This window comes from Spea bombifrons, chromosome 10, assembly GCF_027358695.1.
Source record: "Spea bombifrons isolate aSpeBom1 chromosome 10, aSpeBom1.2.pri, whole genome shotgun sequence".
NCBI classification, from domain to species: Eukaryota; Metazoa; Chordata; class Amphibia; order Anura; family Pelobatidae; genus Spea; species Spea bombifrons.
In genome coordinates this window covers 14,932,890-14,960,473 of record NC_071096.1, presented here as the reverse complement: position 1 = coordinate 14,960,473, position 27,584 = coordinate 14,932,890, and the positions used below count along the sequence as shown (strand labels likewise).

The window sequence follows — 27,584 nt, the reverse complement described above, 5'->3', positions numbered from 1 at the left end:
CTGCTCCTCCTTGCACAAAGGCGGAAGTAGCGGTCCTGCTGCTGGGTTGTTGCCCTCTTACGGCCTCCTCCACGTCTCCTGATGTACTGGCCTGTCTCCTGGTAGCGCCTCCATGCTCTGGACACTACGCTGACAGACACAGCAAACCTTCTTGCCACAGCTTGCATTGATGTGCCATCCTGGATGAGCTCCGCTACCTGAGCCACTTGTGTGGGTTGTAGACTCCGTCTCATGCTACCACTAGAGTGAAAGCACCGCCAGCATTCAAAAGTGGCCAAAACATCAGCCAGGAAGCATAGGAACTGAGAAGTGGTCTGTGGTCACCACCTGCAGAACCACTCCTTTATTGGGGGTGTCTTGCTAATTGCCTATAATTTCCACCTGTTGTCTGTTCCATTTGAATGACAGCATGTGAAATTGATTGTCCATCAGTGTTGCTTCCTGAGTGGACAGTGTGATTTCACAGATGTGTGATTGACTTCGAGTTACATTGTGTTGTTTAAGTGTTCCCTTTATTATTTGTTTTGAGCAGTGTATATATATAACTTTTTATAGTCTCAAACCTTACAAAGATACCTTACAAAGATAATTCTTTAGCAGGTATCGTTCAAACCACGATGTGCTATCAACACTGTAAGATCTCCAGGACTATTGTAACCATGTAATGAAAATGTGTCACAACTACCACCCACACTGAATAAATATCTGGGAACTGCCAAACAGAATTAACATCACTCCCAAATAGCCTCAATTTTTACCTATATTTAGTATATGATAATACTTACAAACCTATTAAATGTAGATAGACAGATGCACATGGGAACCTACCGGGGTTTGCTGCCCTGAGCTGGACAGACTTTGCACGCTACCTTTACTGCTTGTGGACTGGACTTTGATCTCCTTGATCAGTCTTGGTACCTGCATTGTAGCGCCCCCAAGGAACAGTGAGTTCCATACACATGCATCGGTGTGAACTGCCACCATTAGTGAGATAAGTTTGATACACAGAGAGAGATTTATCTCTATATAATGTCACAAGTAATACATTACACATCCACAAGGGGATTCACCATGGGACTGTCACACGACTGAGCTAACCTCATTTGCATTACTTTTAAGAAACCTTAGTTTGTCCCAGATGCTCTTATTTGTTGAATTGTGGCCACTGCTAGCAATTTTATGAATTTCCATTCACTTTTTAATTATCTCTCTGTGTATATCCTTAGGAGGAAAAGGAGTCTAACAGAGATGTGAACATTCTATGTAAAAAGGGTAAGTGTATTTTATAGGCTCTGGGATTGAAAAGGAAAAGAGCAGCATTATATATTATATAAAAGTATCAGACTGAATACATGTGACTAATCTAAAATAGTAGGAACTTATAGTTCTTGGATTTTAGTCATGGTTGTAGGTGAAGGATTGATGAAAGTGCCTGAACGAGGGAAGATTAACCTATTAGGATCTTCGGGATGGAGTGAACTTGTCTGCATTGCCTTAATAATTTTATTTCTTTAACGGAATAAATGAAAAATGCTGAGTGGTTGTTTTGGTACATGAAGCTCTTTGTTCAGTTGCAGAGTGTTACATTGTCCAGAAATTGTACACATTTGTTGAGTCTCATTCTGACACCCATTTTGGACTTCCATGCCTGGTAAGCTACTCATTTTTATAAACCCATGTTTTACTGTTTAGTTGTTGGAAATCCATCAGTATATCATATAATGAGAAAGAAATATAAACTATAATATATGTTTGTTTTTAATGAACTTAACAAAGTAAAGATGGACCCACATTAAGAGCTAAGGTTTAGGGTTAGCGCATCAGGTGTGTATTAGCCTCCTGGTTTTTGGTAGCTTTCTAACACTCTATTTTCGATAGTAACCAGAATAAACAATGCAACAGCTACAAGTTTTCCTATTTGTTTACAGCAATGTCACACATGGATAGGACATTAGATGTACGTCCCAGCACAGGAAGCGTCAGAATAACAGATTTTGGATGGCAAGGTCTACTAAACCCAAGTCCGCTAACTCAAGAAGATGATGAAAGTCTTGTTGATGAGTACCTGTCACCAGCTAAACTAGTAAGATTCTGTAAAATTGATAACTGCAAAGTTAACCAAGAATTAACTTTATCTGTGATTTGTTCTCTAAATAATCAAAAAGACAATGTAAGCAATAACAAACAGAAGTTTGCTTTATCCACATATTGCTGAACTACGCTTGCACTAACCCTTGGTTGACGCAGTTTGTCTACCACAATTTAAAACCAGTGTTGCATTTCCCTGGTCACAATGACACTTAGTCATTGTATAATATTCACTTGTCTTTTTTCCTTTCTTCTCCTATGCAGCAAGCTCTTACAGGGTTGGAGGATCTGACAAAACTTAAGACACTCCAGATGTGTGTGGACACCAGGGATCACACCCTTGGGAATTTTGGTGAGGGATACTTTTTAGGTGAGGGGTCAGGCCCATGTAAATTTTTGTCAAACTAAATCTTTCCAATTAGGCATTTTTGTAGATTTTAAAGATAGAGGGAAAATTATTGACATCATTTCCAATTTTGAGTTAACTGGGAAATATTCTAAATACTGCAAATTCATGATTCAAGCAATAATCAGTGTTCATTTTTCCTCTGACTGTCACAGGAACTTACATGCCAAACCTAAGAGAGCTGAAACTGAACAACAGTCTTATAGTGTCCATCAGGTAAGGAGATAATCTGGAATCCTTCTAAGAGATAATAGAGATAATAATATCCAGCCATAGAAGTGACCGTGTTGGTCATGCCACTGCCACTATGCAGAAGTGATATACTTTAATTCAAGGTATACAATGGTTTGTGTTTTCTTTCAGAGACCTTGGTACATCATTATCGAAACTGGAGGTGCTATGGATGGCTCGATGTGGTCTTACAGATCTTGATGGCATCTCTTCCTTATGTTCCTTAAAGGTAACACTTAGATGTCCGGGAAACAATAACCTGGCACATTAGAATGTCATTTTTTCTTCTAATCTTGGCCCCTATATGTTCTTGATCCTACAGGAACTCTACCTAGCCTACAATGATCTGAGTGAGCTCAGTCAGCTTAGCATGTTGGAGAACCTGGAGATCCTGGATTTAGAGGGGAACAACCTGGACCATATTAGTGAGCTTCAGTACCCGGCCATGTGCACCAAGTTAACTACACTCACCCTAGAGGGCAACCCCATTTGCACCCAGCCAAACTCAGAGGGGTCAGAGGTGACTTGGCCACAATTTGTCATACTACCATATAAACTGTAAAAGCTTTGTAGCCACTCATCTAGGGACTACAAAGCTTTTACACTTATTACGTCTTCTTAAATAAGTTATGTTATATAATGGACAGTTACCTTTTATGATATTATGTGCTGCTATACTTCAGCAGATAAAACCTTTTCTGTGCTGCCTTTCGCTCATGTAGAGCTTAACATTTTGATGTTGCTGACTAAAAGCACTATGGAGAAACCATAGAATTGGTTCACCACCATATCGCAATGTGTAACTATGTGACACCTCTATGTTGTTTTGTGTCAGAAATTAGCCTACAGGGATAGCTCTCGATAATGTAGTAAATGGTAGCATAGATTTTTTTTTTCTGCTAAGCTCTTCCAAGGAAAACTGTCACAAATCACAAGTAAGTAAAAACTGACAGGTCATTTACAGTAGAGAAAAAAGTGATCTATTTAATACAGGGGCTACCCATTAAAGAGTAGATAACACTGTAATGTAGGATCAAACAAAATGTTTATTTCAGTTATTCTACTTCAAGATCCCAGCCAATTATTTATGAGAAATGTGTTTGAAGTCCCCCCTGGAATGGATCACATTAAGTCAGAGGTCTGTTTTGTCAGCGCCCACTTGTGTTCTAAATACAATTTTGCTGAGCATGATGTCTAGTCTCCTTGTGGTCAGCTCCCTCTGTCCCCAGACAGAGCCACTAACAAGGTTACCCATCCTTCTGTCTGCATCTGTTTCTCTGCTATGATCTGATTTCACCTGGGATGAGATCATTCCTTCTGGTGATCTCATATCCAGCATACTTTGATGTCTCCTTTCCATGTAATAGTTCTAAATCCCATAGTGTCCAAACTTACAGCACGTAAACATCAACAGGACAAGAGGATGAATATAGAACATGTTTATAATGCTTTGCATAAATCCTTTGATTGCCAGAGAGTTAGCGAGAAATTGATATGCCTGTGTCATATGAACCATATTTAAATTCAACTGAAATATGTTTGTCACACAGCAAAATGTGGAGAAATATTACGGTATATACTTTTGAATTTTTTAACCCTATTAGACACAGATCAGCAACATAGTTGTTCAAACCCCCAACATTCCCCATGACCAGACATCATCATTTTTGTTTTAGGTTGATGCTTTTAGAGTCTATAGGGAAAATGTACCTAACAATGTTGATTTTGAAGACTCACTCCAAAAAGGCATCTTAGTGTTAAGAAAAAAGGACATTGACATACTAATGGAGCGCAAGATTGAACCGCAGCAAGCCTAGTCAAGCCTTAATCAGGGCCGGCCCAAGGCAAAATGCCGCCTGGGGCGAATTTTAAAATGCCGCCCCCCCCTTATCTACTCTTCCTATCCCTCCGTCCCTGCCGCCCCCCCCCATTATCTACCTTTCCTCCCCCTCCCTATTATCTAACCTTACCCCCTTGTACTTACCTTTCAGCAGTCCTGCGGCGAGTCTCCCTGTTCGGTCTCGGTGCCGGCTTGTAAGGCTGAGCGCCGGAAATGAGCGCCGGCGCTCAGCATTACAAGCCGGCACCGAGACCGAACAGGGAGACTCGCCGCAGAGGAGAGAGAGAGGGGCGCCGAGCGGGTACCGACAGCTTGGTAAGCGAAAACCACTCGGCGCCCCTTTCTCTGTCTTTCGATTAAAAAAAAAATAAAAAAAAAAAAAAAAAAAAGGGGGCTTGGGCCGGCAAAGTGGAGCGGTTGCCCCACTCGGCTCCATTGTCGGGCCGGCCCTGCCCTTAATATAGTATATAATTATACTATATATATAATAATGGATATGCTTATACATAGTCCGTATTTATGTATTTAAATCACATATGGCAGACAGCGGAAACCAATATTATCCACCTTCTTCACACATATTCACTAAGAAGAACCCCACTGAAAAATGCAAAAAAACGTTAGATACCCTGATGCCTATGTATGGAATGGCAAAAGTGCAAAAAAATGTTTCTAATCTTGGCCCAAAATCTTCAAATCAGAAAGGCCCATGAGAGAATTGCATCCACACACACACATGGGGAGGTTTCAAATGGATTATGGATGACACAGAAGTGGTTATTACATGAATAATCTGTGGCAGAGTTTGTAGAGACCCCAGAGTGACACAGAAATATTCTTAAAATATGGCAATAAATGCCATATATATTTTTACAACTAGCCTTTTTTTTAGTCTGCAGATTATAATTATAGAAGCACAGTTAAAAATATGATCCCTCATCTAAAACTTCTGGATGATGTTCCTGCTGACCAGCTCAATCCCACGTCCCCAAGGACACCTAGCCATGACTGGCAGATGGTAAAGGACTACATTAAAGACAACGTTGGGAGGCAGGTGAATGCTGCACTGGGTAAGTAACGCAGGGAAGCTCACAAAGTTCTTATTGTGGAATGTCATAATGCTCAAGTCAACTAAAACATTTTTTTAATAGCTTCTCTTCGTCATTCCTCAGTGTCTTATTCATCTCTTTTTCTCTCATGTTTTAAGGCCTCGGAACTACACAGAAAAATACCAATGCAAGGCCAAGCACAGCCCAGCCAACTCTCTTGAGAAGACCTTTCTCAACAGCAAGACCAACAAGTGCCGGAAGACCTGCCACCAGTTTCCAGGGATCTGGGAGGGATCCATTAGCAGAACACACTGAAGATGGCACAGCGGAAGATGAAGCTAGTGACTTAACCCATGGTAATGTCTGTCGGTGACTATTCATTGATGCTCTGCCTGCATCTCCCTATATCTTTCTAGTCGGTTCAGTTTGATTTATTTCTCTTGTTTCCATATGCAGATACATAAAAATTAAATCTAATTGGCTCCATACCAAACTATTCGAATTTCTCGCTCAAGGTGTTGGGGCGATCATGAAATATTCCCGAATGAGACATTTAAGTGTTTAGTCTTAAACCATGACTTTGCATGATCTTGTAGTCATAGGAACAGAGAGAAGCAGGAATAAACTTCAACTTAATTTATTGAAGTAGAATCTCCCACTTGGAGTGCAAACTAAACTAAAGGAATGGTCCTAGAAAATTGTGTTGGAAAAGTCCAGGGCCAGACTGGTGAAGAAAAGCGGCCATGTCACTTTAAGGCCAGCAGCTGCTAAATAACGTGTGTGGCCACATGCTACGCTCTAACATTTTCACAATGGATCCCTGGCCAGTCCTTGCCTGCTTAAGCTACTTTTATTTGTCAACATAAATTCATATATTTGACTTTTTGCCTATTGTTGAAATACAGATACATATTGATCCAAGTTATATACAATGTTGCTATAGACTTACAAACTAGTGATACACAACTAACGTATACAATTTGTTATAAGCATGTATATAAGTACACTTAAATTATTTTACAGTAGACACTTAATTTAGGTTTTTACTAAAGGAGTTTTGTTATTCCAACTTCCTGGCTTAATTATGCATTATGAAGGGCCAGCCCCAATGAGATTCTCTTTCAAGAAACACAAAGCATAATCAAATCTGTAAGGTTGATTTCAGGACATCATCCACTATGAAAGATAATGGGACAGCTCAACACAGGAATTGTCCTTCTCTCTGCAGGAGAAGCTTGACCCTTCATAATGCATAATGCAAACTCCTGGTGAATAAACCACAAAGGCTGCAATTGTTCAACATAATATAATCCAATAATATTTAGGTTTATTGCAACCTACAGTAAGTTAAAGAGTTTGTATCGTTTTTCAAACATTCTCATTCTGCCCTTCTAGTCTGCCCCATGAGTAAAGTTTCCGACTGTAATCAGTCTACGGTCTTGTCTTAGATTCAGGATAACTTTATGCCCATTCCATGCATGTTTAAATTCCCTCACTGTATTAGCTTCTACCACTTATGATGGGTGGTTGTTCCATTTATCTATCTCAAATCTCTCCTCTCTTCTGTGCTCCAAGCTATACATATTTAGACCCCTCAGCTTTCCTAGTATTTTTTATCCTGCAAACCATTTACCATTTTAGTAGCCCTTCTCTGAACTCTCGACAATAACCCAATATCTTTCTGGAGGTGAGGTCTCCAGAACGCTACTCAATACTCTAACTAAGGTATGATCAAAGCTCTGTAAAGTAGCAGAAGCACCTTGGTGTGTGTGAGATATTGTGGTCGGAATATTCCAATTAGTTCTTAAAACTAGATAACTAATATTATGAAATCTTGTATATTCATTTAGGAGTTGGCAGAGTCCTATGTGGAAACCCTATCAAGGCCCTCCGTGCAAGGAAGGCGAAGTTAGGAGTAAGTGATTTAAAGTGAATGTTTTTACCTTTTTTCTCCTTTACCTCTTCCTCCTGTTCTTTAACAGTTCTATAACTGTTCTTTAACCCCTTAAGGACAATGGGCGGTCCCTAAACCCATTGAAAACAATGCATTTTGAGCCCGTACATGTACAGGCTTTGTCATTAAGGGGTTAATCTGACCTGTTTATGTGTGATGCTTCTACCTGAGATAATCTATTTACTTTTAAAACACATATACACCGTGTTTTGGTGAATTAAACAGTTGTTTCATACAGTCTGCATTAAATGCTTCTTCTTAAAGTCATCTGTTAGAATAAAATTGTTGGATGCATGGCTCTGTTTCACTCAGTATTCACCATGAACCATATCTGTATCACTGGGACAAAGACTTACAGATAACGCATTACTGGTTACAAACAGTATATTCCATTGTGCAGACTGCGTATACTATGCCTATTATGTTATTGTAAGCTTTCAGTAGGCAAGATAGAACGCGTGATTAGTTGTAGTTCATTAATGAGATCTATTTTTTTGCTCTTCCATACCTCGATTTCAGTTGTTTTTGTTTCTGTACTGGTTGTATATTGCAAATATTCTTTTGGTATATGAAGACAATCTGAACTCGGATTACCATGATATATCATTTAAAATGTGTCCCAGGATTAATGTCAGAGGTCCATTCTAAATATAAGTTACAATCTACAATCTGTCCATGCAAGTGCTACTTTTTCGCTATATTTCTCATATTGGTCTGAAAAACTCTTGTTTATTGTATTTTCCCAAATATACTATTTACTTATTGTTGGCTTCTGTGTTCCCTCTTCAGCCCCTGGGAAACAAACCTAAAAATACATGTGAGCCTGATGTGGCTTTGGACAAAGATCGTGATGATGTGTTTGCAGAACTAAGAGCCTGGAGAGAAAAGCACAATGTGTAAGCATGTGTAGAACAGACACGTTCAACTTCATGCCTGATTTTTAGACCGGTTACCCCAATGGTAGATTAGACCGACACATGAACCAAAATGACAGAGCCTTCCAATACCCCTTTTCTAATCAAATATCTATTAAATGAGGCTGGCTTTCACCTGTGGCATGGATCTGATGTACTACATCCAGGGACATAAAATATTCTTAAAACGTCATGGAAACCCATGGATTCTAAATTATAGGCAATTTCACTTGTTCAAAAAGCAATCCCCCATGTAAGATAAAAGTAAACTCTGTATTTTTTAATGTTAAGTTCCTAGTCCAAATATAAGAAGTAGATGCTGGTATTGACTGTGAAATTTTGGTGGTGTTTTCTTGCTATTTCATAGACTTTTGCAACGGATTCAGGAACAGCGTGCACCGCAGGTTTTGACAATCAACCACAGCGATGAAGAAGGTAGTCATAGCATTTGTTCCAGCAGCGATGATGAATTAAGTGAACCATGGGACTTGGGTTGCCTTGTAAGGGTGACTCCAGAAATTTCAAGTCCCTCTTCCCAGTCACTTACAGGTGAGTTGGTTAATTGATAAGTCCTTGCCACAAGACCGATTGTCTTACATTGGAGAGTATGATCCAAACATATTACTTGCCGTAAAAGTTGAAGATTATTGAATGCAAGTAGTGTATAGTTATGACTATTAGGAAAATTTAATGTATTTTATGTTAATTTTATTTACAGACTGAAATAAGTTATGCCTTAAAGTTATTGCTTTAAATTAACCTAAGGTTTTCAAGAGCAATTAAATACGTATGTCTGCCAAGCCTCATGCGTACATGTATGACTAATTCCTTCATTATCTCTTATCTTATTATACATGGTTGGTTCTCAAGTTAACACACTGAATGCTGTTTATATAGGCTGCTTGAATCCTGAAGAAATGCCTTTGCAAGATGCCCATTGTGTGCCATCTCCTCCAATTACTCCATGCCCACCAGAAAGTTTCAATCACAGACAAAACAAGAGATCAGATATACGAGCAAGACGTTTCAGAAAAGAAGCCAACCAGAGTGGAACAAATACGACCAGGAAGATGACTGCAAGTGCATGCGTTGGAGATGAAGCCTTTCCACTGACAGAGTTTGAAGGAAACTATTTAAAGATCCAAGCAGACCCAAAATCACATGAAGAAAAAAATAAAGAGCTGAACAGAAGGATTTTTTATAGACCTCCAAATGACAGGTATATATTATATTCCAAAAAAATGGGTGTGCATGTTACAACCTTAAAATAGGATTTTAAAGTAACCAGTGTAAGGCTAGGTTTCCACTTGGGTTTTTTTAGCAAAAACGCCCATAAAAACGCCAATTCAGCCATACGGCGTTTTATTAGTGAAAAAACGCTGCGGCCAGATGTTAGCTGTTCTTCAATAGGAAATCGCACAATGCCATATCCACTTGGCGTTTTTCTGTTTGGCGCTTTTCCAGTTCTCTTTGCCGTTTTACTGCTTTTTTGGGCTCTGTGGCAGTTTTTCAAAATCGCAGCATGTTGGCGTTTTTTGCAAGGACAGAAAAAAACGCCATGAAAAAGCCATGTGGGTTTTGCCTTGGCGTTTTTTATGGCGTTTTTTTCCACAGTTACAATGCAGAGGATGGACCCAGTATCTGTGTGTCCTACGAGAAATAGGCTGGAAACAAACAGTTTCACACAAAACAAAGTTCATATTGAATTTGACACCATTTGGAGCAAACATGGCATTACAAACAAACATACCCAACGCATCAACTGGATCCTGCGTGCCAAAAGCAACAGCAAACAATTTGCACCATCATTTGGGGCCAATCTTCCTAGAGGAGCAGACATTCAGAATAAAGCATGCCTTACAAACCACAGAAAAGAGACAAAAGGGTCCGCCGGGGCGTGTTTAAGTAGAACTCTACCAAGGAAATTACATCAGGAGGGGGCCGATACTTGCCATATATACTAATCATTTTTAGCTGGGTGAAAATTCTAACTTGTAAAGGCTGGAAAAACTGCCTAAGGTCAAAAAAGCAATTTCCACAGAAAGGCTAAAACGGCATAAAATACGCCAAAACGCAGGAAAATGCAGTGGCAGTTTTCCTGGTGTTTTTCATCAAGAAAATAACGCAGGAAAAAACCAAGTGGAAACCTAGCCTAAAACAAGTTGAAATATTGTGTCAGGTGGTGAATGCCGCAAATGCAAGTGTAATACTCCCAAATCACACAAGTGGTGAACCAACACATAAATCAAAAAAGTGCTGCCCAAAACAATGAACTTAAAAAAACATACAATAAATATAATAACCAGTAATATGCTTAAGTGAAAATAAAACTCAAAATTACAACAAATACAATATCATATTGTGATGTGCTACCATAAACAGTGATATACACAAAAAATATACGCCCACCCCCTTTTTTAAGTGCATCTTAAGCAGGAGGAGCCTCAAACCTGACTGTTGATTGTAAAACAGTTGGTAGAAACCAAGGTATTTCCTTCCTTCCAAACACCAACACTGATGGGTTATATATTGACCAATATTATAGTTTAGTGTTTTATTAAAGTCCATTGTTTTGTGCACCACTTTGTTGATTTATATATTACATTCCAGACTAGGTATTAAAGCATTAATTACTATACAATCCTAATCTTAATTCCTATTTTTTATTCAGTAATATTTTTAACCCGTTTGTACCGGTACGTCCTTAAGAGCTATGCCAAGACACCCTGAATTTGTGTCTCACTGCCGCTACACGGGAGGTCAGGCTTTCTTTTGACACCTACTGTGTAAAAAAAATTATATGTAAAAATTGAGGAAAAAAATCCTGTTTTAATCTGTGTTGCTGACATGCCTCAATATCGAGGCATTGAGCAGCACAACCCTCCTACCCCGATTGGCTTGTGATTGCTCTGAAAAGCAACCACAAGCTCCATCAGTAAATTACATTGTCGCCACTCACAAGATGGCGGTGCCAACTGTCAGATCAATGAATTCCCAGAGGGTATATCCAGACCCTCTTGAGAACTCCTAAGCAGGTCAATGGAGCCCAGATCACTAATCACATATATATCTATATATATATAGATATCTACATATATAAATATATCTATATCTATATATATATGTACCCAGTCCCAAGTTACTGGACAGCAAAAATAACATGGCATTCAAGTTAAATTAATTAAATTACTTCGTGAAATTACATGAATTCAAGGAGAACAAGATACCAATCCAAACATGTGTGTATGTATATTGAGTAATTGTGGCCACACTGCAGAAGCTTTCAACAAAGCATCCCGTGAGAGTGAAAAAAAGTTATTTTTACATAAATTAGTATTCAAGGCCATGCACTGCATTTTATTAAGAGGAATAGAATAAACCAGACAAGAGATTTGCTCTGCAGAAAAATATAATGGCTGTCAGAACTATATCCAAAAAGTGTGAGAAACTATCTAATGCAAGAGAAGGATTGGTCATATGCAACTGTGAAAAGTTTACCAAATCAAGTAGTTCTCTCACTATCTAGTTAGGGTGAATTCTTCTGTAACCACTTAATATTGTTATAAGAAAATCATATATCCGTATGTAAAATTACCATTATCCACCCGTGATTTAAAAACCAAAATATTTTTCACTTTACTTTGCAAACCTTTACATTCTAATGCTAAAGATGTCATTACATCACACTTGGAAAATGTTGACAAGTTGTTCTTCTAAATGTTACTGTAGTTTTATTTTACTATATCTGTATTTTGCAGATCTTCACGTGACAGTAACTCTCCCAACCGACCTCCCTCTCACCAGCCGGTTATCCGCTCTTCCACAAAAACACCAGAGAAACCTTCTCCACCCCGCGCTATTACAACAAAGGAAACATTACAGAGGTTACCAAATCGTCCTGTTATCCTGCCAAGAAATAAGAACATATAAAAAATCATGCAAGATGCATCAATGCTTCCTGGTCCCTGCAGTGAGGCGACTAGAAGCAGTTACTGGGCCACATGTCCACCTTGACGTGGTGGGTTGCTTTCTGACGCAGAACTGCAATAAAATCACGTTTTGCTCAGGAATAGATCATAAACCAAGAAACACTTTTACAGCAATGATATATATAATGCTTACAATCTTCAATGAAACAAACTAACATCCATAACAAATGATTACTCATTAGGCGGTTCAGAGACGGTTGATGGTTTTCCTTGTCCAAACGCTCATCCTACGTATAGCAGTCATACTTATTTTACATTTGGTATAAAATGAATATAGGTAAGCATAAGTCCAATTTGTGACCAAAGGAACAAGATTGCTAATTAAACGCCTCTTGGGTTAGTTGCGCTTTTCTAAAAGAAGAGTTAAAGGCTATATTTTCATATTAATCCATTGTAGCAGAACATACTACCTAGGGATTTGTTGCTTCATCTTAATTGTTTACGTCGCCTATGGGTTGGTGACGTTTACATTCACTTTTTTTAAGTCTGCCAAATGTTGAATAATCGTATGTCAAACTTTACTTCCACAGCTTACGATTTTACAGCTTACACTAATACAAACTTGTGTCACTATGTCATGAGCACATTTTTAAATGTTTTTACTTAAGCACACAAACTTGAGTATTCTAGTTTCTAGTATTGTTGAATTCCCGTACACTTCCCAGAAAAAGTTCTTTAATGATGAAAAAATGTGTCACATTTATAATTTTGTCATGTGACAGCTACTGAGGTTATCACTATAAAAACTAAAACTTCTCAAAATTGTGTAAATTTTGAGAGGAAATAATAAATTTACCTACCTTCCAAGACCTCTTTTCTTAACATGTTACAAAGCTCAATTGTCTAGTTGGACAGCACCTTTAATATGTGCGAATTGTTATTATGGGCATGTTGACATGAGGTTGACAGACAATTTTCTTTGAAGGACAGTTTGGTAATTGAAGGACATGGGGTAAGTGGTAGTGGGCAGCTTGAACGTTGCCATAGGTCAGGCCTAGAGTGGCCAATACCCATATTTTTTTAAATTGCATATTTTCAGAAGGTCATTCTTCTTTAAGAAATATATCCTGGTCAGATAACCAGGTGTTGGGCTACACTGTGTGGCTGAAAAATGTGTATACAAAAATGAAACATCAAATTTGGCTGTAAGACAATCATATTTTTCTGTTCCAAAATTAGATTTGTTTAAATAAAAATAAAAAAACTGCATATTTTTGTAATTTATTGACATATTAAATAAAAAAAGAACAAAATAATGGATTTGTTGTATACTTTAAGATATCTTACTAAAATTACAATACATTTTTGTACAGTGTAACAATAGGAAAATTAGATGAATCAGAACTTTTTGTGTAAAAAAAGAGACTAGGCAATAAGAGAGAGAAAGTCTGTGTGTCTGTCACTTTTACTTTCCAGACGATATGCCGGACCATATGCAGAAGTCCTTTTTCTACCAAAAAGAGGGAGAGAACTAAAAAGAATTACCACTGCCAGGAAACATATAATTCTCAGCTTAGACAAGGAAGTATGGCATCAGATCATCACAAAGACAAAACAAATAGTATACAGAATTTCACCATGAGCAGTGAGATTTGTCCTACGTAAAAATGAGATTAGAGATTAAAAATGTGAATTTGCAGGTGAACTTTTAAATCTGTGAGTTCATTATGCATTACGAGCCAACTCCTATAAGATGGTCCTGGAAGAAGTATTAAGATGAGGATGAACAAGCCCAGCTTAAGCTAGAGTCCACCCATGTGATAGAGTGTCAGGATAGGATGGCAGATGTCACTCAGCAGGTACCGTCAAAAGAGATCACACGTGAAAGGAACATGACTGAGAAATTTAAAGCCGTGCTTCGACCGAACGGATGTCTGCGCCACAAGTCTCACAAATGGACTGTTTGTATTCAGCCTAGACTGAAACAAAAAAAAGTTTTCGTCATTCTATTCACATACTGAACATAAACACATTAAACGCATAAAAGGCAAAACAAGATCAAACTAATATCTTAACTTATGTCAAAAAAATGTATGCACCTAGCGATGTCAGTGTGAGCACAGTATACTTGATATTTATGTAATGCTCTCACTCAAAAAAATATGTTCTCTAGGGAGTAAGAGAAGTTGTGTAGAATGAAAATATGGTCTAGTCCTCTTTCAGGCAGGTCTTTTGATTGACATATCAGTGGCATTTACTATTAATTGCTAGTACTTACTGGGTAGCAGGTAACAAATGTTGATCGGGAACGTAGATGTGTCCAACCTGAATATTAAAATAATTAAAAAATATATATTATTGCTAAGTGGGAATTTCTCTAAAGAATAGTCTAGTTCTCTCTGTTGGAGAACATTTTGCATGGACTCCAATGCGTTGTACTGCATGTTATTGGAGTTAGAACATTTCCTCTTTCCAGTATTAGTATGTAGACTTCTTGCACAGTAGCATTTCCATTAAAGTGACTTATGGAGCAGCTAATCGCATGTATCTTAGGAAGGCCTCAGTGTAACATACATGCGACTGGCTGCTACAAGTGCTCTTGCAGCTACCTGTATAGGATAGAAATACCTGGTTAGAATTGTAGATTGAGAGTAGAGCAATTCAAAATTAGAGAGTTTCCTGGCAAGGTTGTGTTTGACAGGCAAGGAGCCCATATAGCGAGAAAGTTGCACATATCGCAAGCACTCTCAAAGAAATCACGCTAAATTAACTTTACATTAGGCCCAGCCAAGCTTCTCCTGAAAGGGGGAAAGGAAGGAACACTGAACTTCTCTTGCCCGCCACATACTTATTGTAGCTTCCAAGAAGGAATGGGATTTATTCACTAGTCCCATTGCCTAAAGACACAGCCACAGACAATGTTCGGGGGGGGGTTCAAGGACATCCATTACATCTAGAACTCCCTGAGGAAGTGGATGGCTTTATAATATTTTCATATATCCAGGAGAGCTAAGCCTATCTGCAGTTTTTGGAGTTTTGGCAAGCACAACACTTTTTCAGCTTTAATTCTGGAAAAAATCTACAAGATCTCAAACTTCCAAATAGTATACTTTTGTCAGGTAATGGCTGGTGGGAAATGGCTTCAGAAGCTATATCATCTCCCTGTTGCAGGAAGAATATATAGTGAGAACCTCGGACCTATAAAAATATGAAATACTTCATGAGTTTGCATGTCACCCTTAAACAGGGGCCATGATAATTACGCTTTTCTGTATCTTTCCAACTTTACAGAATCGAGCACTTATGATTTCTTGTGCTTGCTTGTATTAGTACAAAAATCAATAGATTTATGTAATCATACGATTATTATGGCAGAAGGAAAGATTAATAATTTGGAATAATTATAACAGCACCTGGAGGTGTTCTTGGGGTCGGTGGGGATCTCTGTTTGACTCCTGGGTGGTAAGGCACAGTTGGTAGTCTCTTACAGCTTAGATCTAGAATGGTTGACATGCATTGGGTCCTGTTTTAAGTCAAATTGAATAAATTAGAGTTTTGCAAAATGGATTTAACACAATGAGTTCAAAGTTAAAATGTATTATTAAAATTAACCCCTAAACAGCTGAGCCATTGAGAAATAACTTGGTATATCCAATTGACTAATGCCAATGTGCGTTTTATGTTACAGGCCAATTAAAAAAAAACAACTGTTAGCTATGAGATTATTACCTGGGGGGTGCTGTCTCTGAGACCTTAGTGTCATAGAGGGGTATAGGGCTCTGGCATGTAGCCGTATACCGGTTGTTTGCAGTGGATGGAGAAAATATTTCAACAGCTGTGTATGAAGCTACAGGCTGCAAATAGAATGAACATATCAAAACCAATGTTATTTAGACAACACATAGCAATGTACACTGTACATGAAAAATAATGTCAGCTGACATAAGGCACAATGGTTGGTAACAATATAAACAATAAATGGAATACTGTAAATATGTATAGAAATCAATTTATTATGATTAGCATAATAGATTTATATGAGAGGCTGTATGATGCAAAATCATATAATGAAGAAGAAAATGCAGAAAATAGATGTACGGGGTGATCACAGTAGATAGACACAATAACAGGAGGTATCATTGGGAGTCCCCGGATAACGATATAAAGCTTGTTTTGAGAAGCACATACATGGATTAAAGGTACTGTTCCACTTAGGCATAACAATTAATTTCACTCCTTAGTACATTAAGCAAACAAACAAGCAACATTTGATTCTTTCTTTTTTTCCCAGTTTTTATGGCAACAATATCAGTGTTTGTTTTGTGTCACCTGACAATTAATTGTTCGCAGCAAAATTGTGAACAAAGCAAAATTTTACATACGGTAATTAAAGAATTATTCATGGAAAAAGGCTTTAGTACTAGAAATTATGTTTGTAATTTAAATGGGAAAAAAAACACATTTATGAGGGAGAGTTAAGGAGAATGATCAGGAAGTTACCGGAGGAGTAGCAGATATGTATTTCGAGCTATAAGGGTTATATTTTATATTCACGTTAGATTGCGCTGAACTTTCATGCTGCGTAATTTGAAATTATTCTAGCCTTGGTGCCCGAATAATTATAATTTTAATAAAGACAGGAGGCGAGTATTTTGCATATCTTCCTTTACTCTCACCAACAGCAGCAAAGAAAGAGTTAATAACACAAGTGAAAACAACCAATAGAAACAGTACACAGGTGGTATATAAACCCCTTAACTATCTTCCTCTTCCTCTTTCGTCCGCTGCGAACCGGAACTGAAGAACGCAGCAAACCGTCCAGCAATGTAAAACCGAACCCAAGACTCAGAACAGGGGCTCGAACTGGAACCAGAGTCAAGAGCAAGGCGACAATGCACTCCAACTGGGAAACAGAACCGCTATGACACGGAGATGGTATCAAGCTGAAACAAAGAGAGAGACATAACAGAACCAAGTTCTTCACAAACATGGTAAATCACAGTAGAACGAGCATCACTGACACAGCCATCACAAAATATCAAACGCAACGGAGCAGACAAAACCCTCAAAAAACCGAATTCAAACCCGGCCTACTTACCCAGAGTGTACACCTAACCATCGGGAGGGCAGGGAGGGAAAATACTCGCCTCCTGTCTTTATTAAAATTATAATTATTCGGGCACCAAGGCTAGAATAATTTCAAATTTTAAGGCAAGACAGGAGGCTTCATATTTTGCATTTTTAACGCTTGAAACCAAGGCCATTGCCCCCGAAGAAACCGGGCAGAAATAAAACGCCTGAAAGGTGGAGGCACGGGACCAATCCGCCGCTCGCAGAATATCCACTAAAGCTCCACCAGCCCGAAGGGCACAGGAGGCCGCAGCCCCCCCAATGGAAAGAGCACCGATGCTCTTGTAGGAGAAGAAGCAGCCTTGAAAATTTCACATAGGAGATGAGGAGTTGAGATGTCAAGACCGGACGTATCAACGTCGTGCGTGACAGATAAATCCTGACACACCCGGCGACACATTTTTGGGTCGTCTAGAAAAACCCTGAAAAGACACTCAGGGGAGAATAGAAACAGCATGAGCATCCAAAGCACTAACATCCGAAACCCTACGAAAGGATAAGAGACACAACAGAAGGGTAGGTTTCGCCGACAACTGTCAGAGGGAGAGCGAATCGTTGTCTGGCCATCCCGAAGGAAATCTAACACGACCGCTACTTCCCACAGAGAACTGTAGCGTGGCGCCAAAGAACGGGATAAACGAATACCACACAAAAGGTGGCAGACTAAGGGAGCCCTACCCACAGGCTCGCCCGAAAAACCGGCGTGACAACACAAAATGTCTGACCGGAAAGCAGTAACCGTCCAGTAGGACTTGCCCGAGGAAAATAAATCTGCCAAGAAATTAAGAACAGTCTAGAGTAGCCGAATGGGGATCCATGTGCCGTCCCAAACTCCAATTAGCCCAGCCGCGCCAAGCTGTCTGGTATGACATACTGGTACCTGGAGCCCAAGATTTGCGGAGCAAGGACTGAGCCGCCTCCAATAGGCCCGAGACCGTTCGGGGTCCCCTGAAATCGTCCATGCCACCAGGGAGAGATTTCTTCCCAGGAGGAGCGGATGAACCTGGACCTCCGTACAGATGATGGGATCTCCAGAGGATCCTGGATAGATAACTGCAGCAGGGCTGGAAACCATGGCTGAGCATACTACAGGGGGGTCACCAGAACCAAAGACCCCCTGTCCCAACACAGGTGATGGATGACCCTCGAAATGACAGTCTGGCAATTCGCCCTGGATGCAAATAGATCCAGGTGCAAGACCCGACTGAGAAGTCTCCAGTCACTCGCATCCCACCAGTGTCTGGAGAACCCGCCTGCCAAGAGATTCTCGGCACCCGGGAGGTATTCTGCCTGCAGAGTATGTTGCGTGCAAGGCAAAAGTCGAAAATGTCCTTTGTTACCTCTGAGGTTTTTGGACCGAGAACCCCCTAAGCAGTTGATATACCAAACCGCCGACATGTTGTCTAAGAAGCCCAAGAAGAGAAAGCGGCTTGGGACTAGTTCGGAGTTGAGGGAATTGACTAGAAACCCGAGTTGAAGAGTTTGCACCACGAAATCGGTCTGGGCAACCAGGGTCTCTCGGCAGCTAGAGAAGAGCAGAATGTCGTCTAGATAGCCTATACACCTGATACCCCTGGACCTGAAGAGAGCCATGACTGGCTTCAGGAGCTTTGTAAAGCACCAAGGGGCTGAACTTAGGCCTTGAACTGCCATACCTGCCTGCCCCAGCGAAATTGAAGAAATCTGTCGGAATCTGGGTGAATCGGGACGGAGAGAAAGCGTCCGAGAGGTCTAACCGTGTAAACCAATCGCCTTCCGACGTAAGGTCTCAGAAGAGACGGATCCCTTCCATTTTGAAGTGGCGATAAACAACGAAAGCATTGAGAGCCCGTAGATTGAGCACCGGGCAGAAATCCCTGGTGCATAAGCGTACTAGGAAAATGGAGCTGAGGAAACAGATTGATCCTTGCCCGCTGGATAGCCCCCTTGTCGCAGAAGGCACGGAGTTCTGCTTCTATTAAGGCCCGATCGGTAATGCCCCCGAGATGTGGGCTGTCAGCGTACTTGAAAGGGGGAAGAGATGAAAAACCTGTACCGTTTGGAGGATCCAAGGGTCCGACGAAATCCACACCCAGTTGTGGAAAGAGATGATATATGGCCCGCAACCCGAGGAAGGGGAAGAAGGACAAGACGCATTCGGACTTACCGAAAACGGAGCGTCCCCTGGGAAATCCGGAAGCGCCTCTACTGTCTCCGCGTGGGTTGAAGGCCCTCTGTTGGAACAGAGTCCTGTAGGACATCTGGTTCTGAGGGAAGTACCGGGAGCCTTGGGATGAACGGCTGGCAGCCCGGCCCCGCGGTCGACCAGCCCTCCCAGAAAAACGAAGGCCAGTCTGAAAGACCTTCCTCATTGCCAGTTTGGCCTTATTCCATGATGTCAAGGATACGTAGCAGTTTAATTCCTTGATGAATGCGTCTCCAAACAGTAAGCAGCCGCACCTAGGTCTTTAGGGCCCAATTCTGCCAACCTGGGATCCATGCGGAGTAAAGCCGCTTTGCGACGTCCAGTAGCAATTGAAACAGTTGCATTTCCCAACAGGCATACCACACAAAGTGCCCAATCTCGGATAGTCTTGTGATCAAGGGGTGTCTCCTGTAGAACTGCTCTGTCTGCCAGGGATAGGATTTGGGTGACTGCTCCCAAGTTCTGCTGGGGATCAGCTAGGTGGGGCTCATCCACCAAATACTCACGGACGAAGCATGAGTTGAAATCCCTGGGCGAGACCAGATTTGCTGAAGCCTCTGATTCACTAGATGAATCCGCGAGCCATAAGCCACTATAGATAATGGGTAACGCAAAGGAGTGTCAGAGGGTTATGGGCGTTTGGCAGGTACCTTACCCTTGCCGACTGAAACACTACTGCCCTTCCAAGGCCGTTTGGAGCCGGACGCCTCTCCTTCAGATTTCTCGGATTCCGACTCCGATGGTTTTGCCTCTGGTCTGGAGGGAGCAGGAGGCTGCCCTTGGGGCAAATTGACAGACATTTTAGAGAAAAGGGATTCCACAGGGACTCAGCCTGTATATATTGTGCAAGGCCACAGGGGCTCAGCCTGTATATATTGTGCAAGGCCACAGGGGCTCTGCCTGTATATATTGTGCAAGGCCACAGGGACTCTCTGCCTGTATATATTGTGCAAGGCCACAGGGACTCTCTGCCTGTATATATTGTGCAAGGCCACAGGGACTCTCTGCCTGTATATGTTGTGCAAGGCCACAGGGACTCTCTGCCTGTATATATTGTGCAAGGCCACAGGGACTCTCTGCCTGTATATATTGTGCAAGGCCACAGGGACTCTCTGCCTGTATATATTGTGCAAGGCCACAGGGACTCTCTGCCTGTATATATTGTGCAAGGCCAAGGGGATTCTGCCTGTATATATTGTGCAAGGCCACAGGGACTCTGCCTGTATATATTGTGCAAGGCCACAGGGACTCTGCCTGTATATATTGTGCAAGGCCACAGGGACTCTGCCTGTATATATTGTGCAAGGCCACAGGGACTCTGCCTGTATATATTGTGCAAGGCCACAGGGACTCTGCCTGTATATATTGTGCAAGGCCACAGGGACTCTGCCTGTATATATTGTGCAAGGCCACAGGGACTCTGCCTGTATATATTGTGCAAGGCCACAGGGACTCTGCCTGTATATATTGTGCAAGGCCACAGGGACTCTGCCTGTATATATTGTGCAAGGCCACAGGGACTCAGCCTGTATATATTGTGCAAGGCCACAGGGACTCAGCCTGTATATATTGTGCAAGGCCACAAGGACTCAGCCTGTATATAATGTGCATGGCCACAGGGACTCAGCCTGTATATAATGTGCATGGCCACAGGGACTCAGCCTGTATATAATGTGCAAAACCACATGGACTCAGCCTGTATATAATGTGCAAAACCACATGGACTCAGCCTGTATATAATGTGCAAAACCACATGGACTCAGCCTGTATATAATGTGCAAAACCACATGGAGTCAGCCTGTATATAATGTGCAAAACCACATGGAGTCAGCCTGTATATAATGTGCAAAACCACATGGAGTCAGCCTGTATATAATGTGCAAAACCACATGGAGTCAGCCTGTATATAATGTGCAAAACCACATGGAGTCAGCCTGTATATAATGTGCAAAACCACATGGAGTCAGCCTGGGAGATGCAATTCCAGAAAACCCCCAACGATTATTGAAAATAATGCAGGGCTCACCCTGTAACCACTCCAGTGAGGCACAGATGAGAAGGAGACAATGAATATAAATAATGAAAGACAAGTAAAAAAATATACATACATGCATATACATATATATATATACCAGAAATCTATACTGTATATAAATGTGCATACCCACCTAATTATCTAGAATCAGGTGAAAAAAGCAATATGTAATGAATAATAAATGGATAATATTCAATAAATCAGCAATAAATGTAGGTAGGAAGAGGACTGACCTGCCGCTTTGGTGAGCAGCAAAGAAAGAGGGAGAGGAAGATAGTTAAGGGGTTTATATACCACCTGTGTACTGTTTCTATTGGTTGTTTTCACTTGTGTTATTAACTCTTTCTTTGCTGCTGTTGGTGAGAGTAAAGGAAGATATGCAAAATATGAAGCCTCCTGTCTTGCCTTAAAATTAAACGCTGCAATTGTCCATATTGTCCAGCAGATGGCAGAAACAAATCAGTATTAACATTAGTTATTTAATAATTGTTGATATATCTGCAGGATATCACAACAGTATCAAAGATGTGGTAATATTGTATACTATGTTCTTTTAGAGTAAATACTTGTTATTTACGCCTTTCTCACTGCCTGATACTAACTATTTTCATCTGTCTTTCTCAGTCTTGTTATAATTTCTCAATTAGCTCCTTATCCTCCTAGATCCTATTTTAGTTGAGTCCTAATTGACAAATGCATTTTGTTAACCTACCGATTCCCCGCCATTGTAAACCTTTCATATGGGTTTTAAATCCCTACAGTTTTAGATAAAACATTGAACTTCAGTTTAGAGCTTGTCATTTAGCGTCTCTTAATTTCATGAATATCAGGTTGAATGTAGAGATCTCACTAGCATCATAAAACCATTAATTTCATAGTCAATCTCTGTGTCCCATCGAAAATAAGACTAGCGAAACACAAATCCCCCAGACAAAGACACTGACTGCAAGTTGCCTTTATGGCTATTCCATGTATGTTTTAATTCCCGTAGCCTCTGTCACGTTTGCTGGGAAGCCGTTCCATTTAAATGTTTTTATTCTCTCTCTCTCAATGTTTTTCTATTGTGTTCCATTCTATGTAATGTAACTCATACCTGGCCATTTGGGCGCGATAGAACTGTAACACATTGTGGGTTGCTTCTGAAATATACCCGTCCTTTCCATACCAAGTCAGTTGGGGGGTTGTGGGAAACCTTTGCTGCAGAAGCCCAAACCTAAACATAATTGGAAAGCCATAACTTTACTTTTGTTTACTTTTTTTATCACAATATTGAAAGTAGGCACATATAGAAACATTTTACTCCTATAGCATTAAAAAATACCAAACTATAACAGTGTACTCCGACAGCGATGGGGGCAGTAACATCCCATAAGCGCCATCTTCTTGTGTGATCATAAAACAAAAAACTATGAGTTTCTCTAGACATGGCCAAGACCTTGTAAACATGATAATTATTTCCCCTTAGTAAAAATTACAAACTTCTCATACCTCCAGACACAGGTGATATATGCACCTCCTGCTAACATACGATTAATAAAAGAATCTCCTGAAAATAATATAATTCGCACCAGTTCAACCGCTTACCGTAATGTGCTGTTGAGCAGGGAGAAATACATTGAACGGAAACCGGTATATGGAGACAGGGTAGTTTCCCTCAAGCTGCCATAAAATGAAACCACTCATGTCCACGCATTGATGAGGAGAAGAGTTGAAGATCCGGATGAAGTGACCTAATACGTTTACCTCAACAATCTTAAGTGGACAGGGGGAACTGTGGGATAAAGAATGAAAATATTATTTACCAACAATATTATGGCACAAAGAGTCAGGTTAGAGCAGGGCCCATGTACAGAGTGGCAGATTAGTTTCCCTGGTGCATTCCAGCTCTAAATTGGCCAATGGGGTCAAAAGATCTCCCCTTATACCAGTCCAGCAGCACCGCAAAGGTCTATGCAATCTAAAGAGACCCTCATAAAATACATAATGCAGGGCAGCTAGTCACTGCACTAGGACAGCCAGTCCAAAGGCCCTGCCAAATGGCCACAAACTCCATGACAAAAGAAATAGAGCAACAACAAGAGCAAACAACAAAACAGAGAGGGAGGGACAGCTTTAGCTGTCAACCGGAACAAGGATAACACAGAAAAGTATTGAGATCTTTACATCTTTCTGAACAGAAAGAGGATTCCAGCCAACGAGGAGCATGCCCCTGACATGATTACCCAACATAGTGAAAGAATCTATATGGACATGGTTTAAAGCGGAAGTGTCATCTTCCTGGTTTTTACTATAACTAAATGCAACTATTAAAACTAACTATAGCTGTGCTTTATTGTTTGTTCATTCATTGCAATCATTTGGGGATATTTGGTTTAAAAGAAAAATATTATTTTCATTGATTGACATTGCCCAGAGTCCAGGGATGAGTTAGCATATGTTATTAGAATGAGTGTGTGTTAGCATATTGTGTTAGAGCGTGTGTGCATGTTACAATATGGTATTAGAGAGTGTCAACATAAGGTCTTAGTGAGATGAGTGTGTGTGTGTTAGCATGTCGTTTAGGATTGTGATGTTAGAGTGAGTTTGTGTGTTAATGTATGGTCTTAGTGTCTGTGGGTGTTAGAGTGAGTTTGCATGTTAGTATGTGTTAGTCTGTGTGTAAGCGTGTGTTGTACAAATAAATACTGCACCCAGGCACCTGTAGCCCACGGCTCACTCCTGCTGATTCCCCATCCAAAAGGTCATCCGCACCTTTTGTTCTATGTTAAATCCAATAATGAGTTTTCATCAGTTTTTTGGGATTGAAATCCAACTCTCACTTGCACAACAGTAAATAATATTATAAGCAAGCTATACAGGATATTAATTTCCTTATTCTCTTTGTTTGACAGGCGCAGAATTAATCTTAAAAATTAAAAAAAAAAAAAATACATACAGCCCAAACCTACATAATCCATGTGTGGTTGTGTTGACGACACTACAAAACATTTCCTGTGTGATTAAGAATGTATGTTCAGGAAATATATATTCTTATGAGGCTCTTTTTATGATTTGAGGATTGACTTGACAATCATAGAGTTCAAATGAGAGACTAGTGACTACACTAACTGGAATTGTAATTCAGAGTTAGTCATTGAGTATCAATTACTTATAAACTTTAATGATTTGATCATTACGCAATGGTTTATTTTCCACCTGCAAAATATATTGCTATTATACAGGACCTTTTTTCAGGAGTTAAACCAATGAACTAATAAAAATTGTTATAGATAGCATAGCAGCTTCTTCTTCTTTCTCCAAATAAACCACTAGTTGCATATTATCTCTACTGTAGTTATAGAACGAAATGGGTAGTTTATTGTATATGGTAGCTGAGTGTCCACTTTAAATCATGTAACCCCCACTTGAGAATCTCCCCCATACATTTGCCTGCCCCCTTCCACTTTTGAGCGTAAGCACTACACTGCCCACCAGCCAGAACCAGCGCTGGCATACACAAGAGTTCTAGGGACCTAGAACTCTAGACTTTCCTCACAAAGTGTGTGATTGTACTAAATGAAAATCTAATAATCCAGTGAGCAAAAATAAAGTCTTAAAAATAAATTCAGTACATACCGTATTTGCTCGATTATAAGACGAGGTTTTTTTCAGAGCAAATGCTCTGAAAAATACCCCTCGTCTTATAATCGAGGTCGTCTTCTAATTAGACCTCAAAAAAATGTCTGCTGGGGCCAGGCTGCTTACCAGTGCTTTGGTCCCGAGCAGCGTCTCTTCTATTAGCAGCAGGAAGCTAGCAGAGTGTCACATAATTCTGCCTCCCCCTCCTTCCTCTGGGGGCGGGGCCAGAGAAGTTGCTCGCACAGCCGGGCCCCTGCAGAAGTCTGCAAGTGGGAGATCTGCAGTTCAGGTAAGGGGGTGGGGGGTTTGAGCGTGTGTGTGTATGTGTGATTAATGGAATGAATGAGTATTTAAATGTTTGTGAATGAGTGTGTGATAGCATGGATGTGTAAGGGGGGGGGTGGTAGCATGGCATAGGGAGGCTGTAATCAAACTTCTATCATCCCCAGGTTCCAGCATGTACTGGCTGCCTTGGCTTGATAGGAGTTTGATTGCTGTTAGCAGATTAAGGCATTTCTGGGGGCAGAGTGGCAACCTTGGGGGCAGATGTGCATAACTGGGGGGGCAGGTTGGCAAATAAAAGGAAATAAAAAAAATATATATTTTTCTCAATCATAGCTTTTATTAAATATGAAAAAATTGTTTACATGAATTAATATTTACTAGTAAAACTTTTTTTCCTATAGGGTAGTCTTATATTCAGGCTTTTTGTTTTTTTCCTAAATTAATATTTAGATTTTGGGGGGTCGTCTTATAATCAGGGTCGTCTTATAATCGAGCAAATACGGTAATTTTTAGGGTAATTTCATACATGCTATGTGTACATTATATGTGTTATATGTGTACATTATAACAGTGGCACACAAGATAGATAAAGGTTATTAGCAGAGTATCCTAATGTTTTGATATATCACAATACCTGTAAAAAACATACTGTATGTACACAAACTATTGTTTACCAAGACAAGACAAAAACTACAGAAGGGGATGTGACAACTCAACTCAACACTTTCGGCATATAGTCTGATACTGGTGTGCTACCATATTTATAATTTATTTATAATTCATACATTTAGACTTGTATTGCTGCCCTGGAGGAACAGACTCTTCATGATTTAGCGTTAGTGGTACCACACCCTAAGTGATTCACAAAGTGTTAATACCCTTTCCTTAACAGGTAGATGCAGCTCCCTCTTAAGTATTACTCCGATACTTTTATCAGAAACAAGTCTTCATAAATCGGGCCCAATTACATGAAAATAAAACATAAACACATAATCACAGTGTAATATTTTATGAAAAAATTATAGTGAATGAAATGTTTTATCTATGCACTCACAAATTGTCAAAATCACAGAAGTTGATCAAAACCAATCCTTTTATTCCTCGGTTCTAAAAACAAATTACAAAATCCCAATGGCACAGTATCATAACTTATGCTTTGTGATCGTGACAATTTGTGAGTGCATAGAGAAAAATTCAATTCACTATAATTTTGGTGTGTTGCTTACTTTTAATAAAAGTGTGGCTATTTTATTTTTTATTTTTTTAAAGGTTGGGTTCATTTTCGGTTTCAGTTTCGGTTTCGGCCAAGTGAATCCTGAAATTTCGGTTTCGGTCCCCAATTTTCATTTTGGTGCATGTTTGTCAAATACATCCGTGCTCACATACAAACACTTACACATCCATGCTCACACATACACTTCCATGCTCACGCACACAAACACTATACATCCGGAATCATGCAGATCAATTACCCCTTAAGGACAATGGGTTGTCCCTAAACCCATAAAAAACAATGAATTGTGAGCCCATACATGTACGGGCTTTGTCATGAAGGGGTTAATATTGTGCATCCAGCAGCTGGATTTGCTCAGTCGACTGTACGTGGGCATAAAAACAATACTGCGTTTTATTTTGGAAAACCCTAGCAACATGGGCATATAGGATACAGTGAAACCTAAGGTTACTCAATAATGTAGAATAGAAGGAAACAGTCTAATTGCTGAAAAAGTTAATGATGATTTTGATAGAAAGGTGTCAGAACACACAGTGCATCACAATTTGTTGTGTAGGGGGATGCTTAGCCGCAGCCCAGTCAGAGTTTCTACAAAAGCACCTACAATGGGCATGTGAGCATAAGAACTGGACCACAGAGCAATGGAAGAAAGTGGCCTGGTCTGAAGAATCACGCTTTCTTTTACA

The 27,584-nt window shown here is 40.1% G+C and overlaps 2 protein-coding genes and 1 non-coding gene across 3 annotated transcripts; 1 reads left to right on the top strand and 2 right to left on the bottom strand.

Moving 5' to 3' along the window:
- The first annotated feature begins 1,570 nt into the window (after positions 1 to 1,570).
- Positions 1,571 to 12,438, top strand: LRRC56 (leucine rich repeat containing 56). The gene is made up of 13 exons (XM_053448715.1): positions 1,571 to 1,651; positions 1,929 to 2,083; positions 2,353 to 2,440; positions 2,650 to 2,710; positions 2,858 to 2,954; positions 3,048 to 3,245; positions 5,458 to 5,635; positions 5,773 to 5,970; positions 7,465 to 7,529; positions 8,358 to 8,464; positions 8,850 to 9,031; positions 9,380 to 9,701; positions 12,241 to 12,438. The coding sequence occupies exons 1-13, from the start codon at positions 1,645 to 1,647 to the stop codon at positions 12,410 to 12,412; spliced, it is 1,830 nt and encodes a 609-aa protein (XP_053304690.1). The 5' UTR covers positions 1,571 to 1,644; the 3' UTR covers positions 12,413 to 12,438.
- A 1,808-nt stretch (positions 12,439 to 14,246) lies between these two features.
- Positions 14,247 to 23,516, bottom strand: LMNTD2 (lamin tail domain containing 2). The gene is made up of 6 exons (XM_053448724.1): positions 23,346 to 23,516; positions 22,855 to 22,974; positions 16,141 to 16,265; positions 15,825 to 15,934; positions 14,690 to 14,736; positions 14,247 to 14,390 (listed from the first exon to the last, which is right to left on the bottom strand). Exons 1-6 carry the CDS (start codon positions 23,442 to 23,444, stop codon positions 14,277 to 14,279), a joined length of 615 nt encoding a protein of 204 aa, XP_053304699.1. The 5' UTR covers positions 23,445 to 23,516; the 3' UTR covers positions 14,247 to 14,276.
- Positions 15,614 to 15,721, bottom strand: LOC128468065 (U6 spliceosomal RNA). The gene has a single exon (XR_008345784.1). It is a non-coding gene; the product is annotated as a U6 spliceosomal RNA (small nuclear RNA).
- Positions 23,517 to 27,584: the final 4,068 nt, after the last annotated feature.

Coding starts and splice junctions, on each gene's coding strand:
- LRRC56 (XM_053448715.1), top strand. Junction 3,246..5,457: donor CAAACTCAGAGGGGTCAGAG/GTGACTTGGCCA, acceptor CCTTTTTTTTAG/TCTGCAGATTATAATTATAG. Junction 7,530..8,357: donor CAAGGAAGGCGAAGTTAGGA/GTAAGTGATTTA, acceptor TTCCCTCTTCAG/CCCCTGGGAAACAAACCTAA.
- LMNTD2 (XM_053448724.1), bottom strand. CDS start 23,444: ATGAGTGGTTTCATTTTATGGCAGCTTGAGGGAAACTACCCTGTCTCC. Junction 16,266..22,854: donor TATCGCGCCCAAATGGCCAG/GTATGAGTTACA, acceptor TTCTATTTGCAG/CCTGTAGCTTCATACACAGC. Junction 14,737..15,824: donor GACCCCAAGAACACCTCCAG/GTGCTGTTATAA, acceptor TTTAATATTCAG/GTTGGACACATCTACGTTCC.